General features: G+C 39.6%; 1 protein-coding gene across 1 annotated transcript in view; it reads left to right on the top strand.

Annotated features, from left to right (window-relative positions):
• The window catches only part of LOC119598972, a 30,261-nt gene extending 24,884 nt beyond the window's left edge, over nucleotides 1-5,377 (top strand). Inside the window, exon 4 of the mRNA XM_037948705.1 lies at nucleotides 4,562-5,377. Coding sequence (XP_037804633.1) covers nucleotides 4,562-4,707 — 146 coding nt within the window. The 3' untranslated portion in view covers nucleotides 4,708-5,377. The remainder of the gene's footprint in view (nucleotides 1-4,561) is intronic.
• The last annotated feature ends 2,415 nt before the right edge of the window (nucleotides 5,378-7,792 follow it).

The raw sequence follows: 7,792 nt of genomic DNA, 5'->3' as shown, positions 1-7,792 counted from the left end.
CAAAATTATAAAGAGAGGGTGGGGATGGCCCACGAAGCTACATGCAAGCACATAGCATCGTGGAAATCAAAAATGGGGGGGGGGTCACCGTCCGGGTAACGCGTAAGAGCCGAGGCCGAAATTGAATGGGACCGGCGCGGTACATCTCTTTAACCCGCCCATGCAAAAGCCACACGACCGAGAGGTCATGGTGACTCTTGGCGTTGCTCGGTTTCCAGCCGCTGCCCCCCGCCCGCCACCCTTCCCGGAACCGCTCCCCCCTTTCTCTGTATCGCCCAAGTAAGGACCGATTCACCGCCAGGGGAGAGGGGGAGGAGAGGAGAGGCCTTCTTCAGCTGCTCGATTTTCCACTGATGCTGCGACTCTGAATTTAAACCTTTTTTAATATTTTTGTTGGTCGAGTTGGAGACGCGAGAGAAAGCTTTTTACATAATTTAGCAGCAGCCTTTTTCCCACACTCCCACAGTTTCATTGCACAGCATAGGCAAGCTGATCTCCTGAACAGTTCTTCCTCAACTCCTCTGTTTTCCCCCTTTTTGGTCCTCTCAGTCTGCTTTATATCAAATTCGTTCTCTGTCTCTACTTCTTTAGTCCAGCGTCTAAGAATATTCATCTCGCAAATATTTTTCCTTGTTTCTCATAGTACGATGATTATTGCCGCTTGATGATTTTTAATTTGTTTGTTAAACTGTCAAAATTTTGTTCTTTACTTTCTGCCAGATATTTGTTATAATTATTCTTCTAGTTACTTTTTCCATCAGTAAAAAAAAAAAAAAAAAATAATAGTTGGAAAAACATCAACCAAGGAATAAATGTTATTTACTCTTTATACAAGTTTTCTTTATTTCAGAGAAAATTAGGGGAAATATTATAAAAATTCAAATATCGGACCGTATAAGACTTTTCAAATATGATAAATATTTGGAAATACAGGTTTAAATTTTCCCTTTCCAGATATATTCATACAATCCATACAATTCATCCCTTTGGACAAGATTGTTGAATACTGAAGAAAATCGGATGATCCCTCAGGGAGGTGAGCACCGCTACCGCATAGAAAACGCGCCTGTGAACATTCGCTTGATGATACGGGGTATCCATAACATGGGCTTGGTGGGAAATTCAAAACTTCCATCACAAAATGTGTTCGCAATTGAACGGTGGCGGATTTGGCACCTATTTAAACTTGCTTTTCAGAGTTTAAATTATTGCGGCAAGTTCATCTATGCACAAAAAACACACCTCGACCTATCCGTGTGAGATATTGGTGTTTTTTTTGATATTAGTATAGTATAAATTCAATAAATATGCAACATTTTTATATGTAACAAATATTATATGTGAAGCTTTCGCATGTATATCATTTTATCGATTTGATTTTCTAAAATTTCCTCATAAACTTTAAGTTTAATATCTTAGTAGGACACTTTGCGTATTAAAAAATACACCGATGATAACACCCGCTGTATGGCTTCCATTTACCATATTCTTAAACCATAAGGACATTTTTTTATTTGGCCAAGAAATGGTTTCTTGGACCACTGTGCCAGGGCATGAACTGACTTGATTTTAAGAGGCGAGGAATAGGTCATCTGCCATCCACTTGCCTCATGCTTGGTATTCCTTTCAACCAAGTAACTTCCCAAGGGTAGTTTCCAGGTCAACCGGTGTCTGTTGCTTTGGTGGTAGTGATCTAGCTTCACCGCATCCTCCGTTTTCAACATTTGCAAAAAAGAAAAAAAAAAAAAAAAAAAAAAATAGAGCAAGAGTAAGATGTTTAGAATTACTGTCCTGGACCTTGATTTTGGTAAAATCCTCGAATAATATATCCTTTTAGAATTCTATATTTTTCACTTCAAGAGGAATTATATGCCATATTACACATACATGTCTCGTTCCTACGAGATTGAATCTCAAAAAGATTTTTTTTTTTCAGATGTTTGATGAAGACGATGCGATGCCGGGAAGGAAACGGACGGATCCATGACCATGCAGTCGATTCGGTCCGAGAGTGGCAGTAGTAAATTATATGTTAGTGTTATTTTTTTAGTTCTAATTAGCACAGAGGAAGTAATGACGTCCATGGAGGAAAGTTAAATACGTTGAGATTACCCCTCCCCCCTATTTGATTAGTAATGTTCAAGAGATTTTGGTGTAGAGGATGGGAGGTAAACAGATGATGGGAGCTTAGGAAGGTTTAAAAGTAAAGGAATGATTGTTGATTTCCTTCAGCCGTTCCCTCTCCCTCCTCCCCTCCTCCTCCCTTCTTCCATTTTATTCCCCCGCACTTTCTTCCCTTCCCGCTCACCCCCATCCCCCGTTCCCCTTCCCTTCCCTCTTTCCAAACCAACCGCCCTCATTTCTCTCCTTCCCACGTCAAAGAAAATGGTCACGGATTTTCTACGCCCAAGACAGGGACACCAGCGCAGCATTGCCATGGAGCCAAGCTGCGTTCACTCTCATGGCCATCATGTTTGCAGTCGTCTTCGTCCCTCTTTTTAAAAATCACAGCTTCTGTTGTTCTGGTGCTGCATTCCGGGCTACTTCGTTTATGATATTTAGTAAGTAATTTGCTTTAGTGACATTGCTCTTTATTCGAAGTACATTTCCTTTTTATTTACATTTTTTAAAAATCTTTGGTATACTTTTTTATTTTTAAACTTTAGGGATTAATTTCTCATTTTGGAAAATTTCCCATGGTCAATTTCTTCATCCCCCCCCTCCCCCCTTTTCATTCAGTTTGAAATACTAAGAATAAAATAGGACCAAGAACTGTTATTTCATTTATGGCTGATATGGAACTCATGTATTCCTTCGTGCAGCATGAACTAGTGTATATTGATGCAGCTGTTTTTTATTGCGTTTGATATGTTTTTGTTGCAAACCTTCCTTCCAATCCAACTGCATTTTTTGGAACTAGGCAGCGGGTGTCAGCACCTAGGCGTCATTTTTCTGCGCTTATCCTCGGTCATACGTTTATTTCCAAGGTACCTTTCACACACGTAGACTTACAGATTACACCTTGCCCCTCTTCGCCCTCCCCTCCTTTGGCCCCTCCCCACCCCCCTCCCCCCCCCCCCCTTCACCCCCCCTTCTTTTGCCCTGTATTTGATCGGTAACATAAAAGAACTTCGCCAAAGCTAAGAGAAACTAAAAAACTCCCAAACCAAAAATTTAGTTAACGAAATGGAACGAAAATGTTCGGTGGTTTAGATGGTAGTGTAAAGGGAAAGGGTGTGAGGAAAGGAGGGAAAACGTAGGTGTGAGTGTGTTGAGAAAGAGAGAGGAGGAGTACAAGTGTAGTGTGAAGAGTCGGTAAGCGTGCTTCAGCCGAGAGGAGACGTTGTGGGGGGGGAAACTCCCAAACCCCAATATGATGCCGAGGTTTTGAATTCACTGCTTAATGACTATCTGCCGTTCAGCCCCGGTTTACAACCCTTTAAATACTTGTCTTCCAATTCACAGCGTAAAAGTCTGGAGGCATATGACAAAACTTTTCACAAATTCGTTTATTAAGAGACATTAAAACACAAAAGGGAGTAAAATAACACGGAAAAAAAAATCGTTAAAAACACCGAAAGAACAGAACATAAAAAACAATTAAAACACTATAAGAACAAAGGGGAAAGTTAAAACACACACTAAAAGAGCTAGAACACAACGTTAAAATAAAACACTAAGAAAACCCAAGAACAGAGTTTTAAAAAATCACTTTGAGGCACCGGTCTTATTATCAATTGTTTCTCTACAAGAGCACGAATCTCTCCTGTTACCTTTAAATTTCCCAGAGATCCCACACCCCCTAGCTTTCTAGGAAAGGAGGCCATTCCGGGGTTCCAAGGCAAAATACTACTGAACAGCGAGAACAAAGTCCCCTTGGCGAACCACGACAAAAGCCCCCGTCACGCCTTTCTCGTGTTCGAATATAGTTCCCTGGCGCGAAAATGTAATTCAGGCGGGGAAGTTTTTTTTTATTACTTAAAAAATCTTTAAAAAATTTGCAAAAAAAACATGTAAAGAAAGTAAAAGAACTAAAATAATAATACTGAAGTTAAAGGGGTAAAATATAAATTGCCTCCTCGTTAGTTTGCTCATTCTTTGTCTTGGTTTGGGCATGAATAGGAATATAAAATAAAACATTAAAGTTTAAAACAAACAAAAATACAATTAATGGTAAAAAAGGGGGGGTAGAGCCGCGGGTTTTTCCCCGTTTTTATGCAGGTTGTGTGGAGCCTCGGGGTAAAGGGTGAGCATCCTCACCCCCGTTTGATAAACGTTCTTTTTCTTCCAGCGGTGACATTTTTCCAAGTTTTTGATTTTCATATGGCCTGCGGGAGAGTGAAAGGTGAGAGGGAGTAACAGTTCACTGTCGTGGTCACGGCGAAAACCGTGGTTCACGACACCCCTGCCTCTGCCCCTCTCCCTACTCCTTCCCTTCTTTTTCCCCTGCCCCTCTCCCTACTCCTTCCCTTCTTTTTCCCCTGCCCCTCCCCCTCCCGCTTCTTTTTCCCCTGCCCTTACCCCTTTGGCCCTCACTCACTCCAGTCCCTTTCTCCCTTAGGTCCGGCCACCATGGCGAAGATCGTGGGCAGCGAAGGATACATCTACTACGCACAGATCCTTGTGAAGCACTACGTAGGATTCGGTCCTTTTTTCACCCTCTTCACGAATCCTTTTGAGGCGATTCCGAAGCTCCTGAATCTCTGATAATAAGGATTGAAGGATTGAAGTTGAAGGAAAAGAGAGAGAGAGAGAGAGAGAGATAGGGGGAGAGAGGAAAGGAAAGGAAGAAGGGGGTAAGGATAAGGAGGAGGATGAAGTGTGTAGGATGTGAAGGATGAGGAGAAATTTTTCGATTTTTCTTTTTATTGTTTCATCTTCATCATCTGTTCACTTGATTTTCTTTTCCATTTCAATGTGCTTCGTTTTCTTTCCTCATAAATCTTTAATTTCGTTTTTTTTCTACTTGATTTTTTCTTACGTCGTTCCTCGCCCTTCCCATTTTTTTGTCTTGTTCTCTTCACTTGGTTATATTTATTTTCTTTTAGTTTATGCCATTCATCTTTAGAGATCACTTTCTTTGCAAATTATTTCATGTTTATTTTAGTTTCACTTTCTCTTCGCACCTCCATTTTCTTTTTTAAATTTCTCAACATTATCCAATCGTGCGTTAGTTACTGTGTTCTTTTTTTTCCCCTTGTTTGTCTATTTTTGTTTGCTCCATTCTCCTTTTTTTAACCGCTTTGTCGTATACACTTTCCGCTGCCTTGTGATTCTTGTTTAATCAGTTTCCATTATTTTTTATGATCTCTCTTTCCATGTGTTATAGTATATGTACGAGGAAACTTTTTTTTTTCATAAACTGGTATCCCAGGAATTACCCTTTTGATTACCCTTTGAAAATGAGGATAAAGATAAATATTGTAACTTTATACAATTATAAAAAGGATAAAACCATAATAAAAAAAATTGTAGAATTACAAGAAATGGTATATGAAAATATTTGATAAATGAGAAATATTTTTAGGAAGATGCATCAACATAGTTATTTCAGATACATAAAGATTGTCTAAATGCATATATTGATTCCTCCATCCCTGAATATCTACTGAAACTAGTGGTGGACGAATAATAGTAGTAGTAGTAGTAGTAGTAGTAGTAGTAGTAGTAGTAGTAGTAGTAGTAGTAGTAGTAGTAGTAGTAGTAGTAGTAGTAGTAGTAGTAGTAGTAGTAGTAGTAGTAGTAGTAGTAGTAGTAGTAGTAGTAGTAGTAGTAGTAGTAGTAGTAGTAGGGTCTCTTCTCCAGACCTTTGTTTTGGTGGCTATACCCTTGTACCCTTTGGAAATACCCTTCCCTCCTTGCCACGCCTTTCCTATCCCTTTCAGTATAGTTTTTTCCTTAACAGCTATGTTGGATGTCTTTTTCTTAAAGACGTAAGTTAGCGCCAAAAATGTAAAAGTTGGCGAAAAAAAAACATATATATATAAAAGACCTGTTTTGTTTGCTGCACTTTGAATACGCCGCTGATGACTCTAGATGCTGAAGAGGCAGAAAAATTTCAATAAATAAAAAAATGAGGCCCTCGGCTCAACTAGTTTTGCATGGGCTTTTCTCCTACCCCCACTTTCCTCTTCCTTCCCTTCACTCTCGTCTTCTGTCCACTTATCCTAATAATTTTTTTTTTCCCTTTTCGCCACAACACGTCATAATGCTGTGTGACCTTTGTCTGGTCAAAACAAACAAATGTGCCGTTGACCACTCTAGAAAGCTACAAACATCGCCTTGTGAACCCAAAAACTTCTTGTCCTGGGACCCCCCCCCCCCGGAGTCCCACCCTATGCAATATTTTGAATACGCCGCTAATGACCGTAGATGTTTACGCGGCAGATTTTCAATAATAATAATAATAATAATAATAATAATAATAATAATAATAAACTGTAGTTCCAGCCATAGTTACCATTACCACAAACCGTGATGGGAGCTTAGACTTCAGATTAAGAAGTATGTCATTTACATATTAACCCAATCACCCCGGATTTATGTTTTGTCCCTTATAGGTTTTTGTGAATTTTGTTACATACAGATGGCTCCACATGTGCTCAGCCTCCAAGGAGTCTATCAGTAGGCCCTACTGACTGATCTTGATTTCCCCATTCCTTGAATTGGCGGGAAAATGCGTTTTTCCTTTTAATACAATTGACATCAATACTGTTATTATTGTTATTGATGTTATGATTATTAAAGTATTATTAAAATCTTGTTAACATTTAAGACAATGAAATAATGCAAAAGATCCTTTCCAAAAGTCAAGGAAAAGGGTAAACAGGTGAGAAAGGTAGGACTAATAAGTGACCCCTTGATGACTAAGCACTTGTAGAGCCATCTATGTGTGAATACAATAAATAAACCTGTGATACAGTGGGCATGGCATGTATTCTTGCCAAAACGTGCGATTGGGTTAACCAAAACAGTCTGCACTTCAGCCTGATTTCACAAAGCTGTTACCTGTATCACAATCCTGTATAATTTCTTACATTTGAACACAGAGCATCATCGATTACGAACTCCAATCAACGCCGAAGCCATGGCTCTAGCGTCGCATTCGTACAATCTGCGGTAAAAGTGGCATCGCTCGTTCCGGCCACTGTTTCACTACTCAGCGGTGCCAGACTCGTTCCGGCCACTGTTTCACTACTCAGCGGTGCCAGATTACCGGGGAAAAAAAGATATATGTAAAACCGCCTGATGTGTGTAGGTTGTGAATAGTGTCTGGTTGCCGCAACTGCTGTAGTTTTGGAAATTATATTTAGAAAGGTGTTCAAATCTTAGTTGTCCACTTGCGCAAGAGTAATTATGACTATATTTTTACTTTATATTGCTTGCTTAAGTTGGCTCATAAAAAAAAAAAATCCATTCCCTTTGCATTCTAGGATGGGTAAGTCCTCAGATTCCTTTCTTATAACTGAAAATATAAGTTGGAGATTCACTGGACTGGAAAAATATTCACCAAACCTCTCTTTAATCCACGTCATTGAAGAATATCCATGACGGGTGACGTCCACTGAAGTCAATAATGTCTCGCAATGGGGAGTGGGTAACTGGCAACCCCCTCGGCTAAAGACTATTCGTGGTAATGATCATTTTTTGTCTTAATGGGAATGTAACAAAGACAAGAAGTATTATAGATTATATAAATAATGAAAATACGAACCAAATCATTGCTGGAAGCTTGTTCGTTGACTAGTCAACTTTATTAATTGAAAGGATGTGAACGCACCACGCACGCGCT

This window comes from Penaeus monodon, chromosome 42 (genome assembly GCF_015228065.2).
Source record: "Penaeus monodon isolate SGIC_2016 chromosome 42, NSTDA_Pmon_1, whole genome shotgun sequence".
In the NCBI taxonomy this organism is placed as follows: Eukaryota; Metazoa; Arthropoda; class Malacostraca; order Decapoda; family Penaeidae; genus Penaeus; species Penaeus monodon.
The sequence above is the reverse complement of the archived record's forward strand: the minus strand, read 5'-3'. Positions and strand labels throughout refer to the sequence as shown.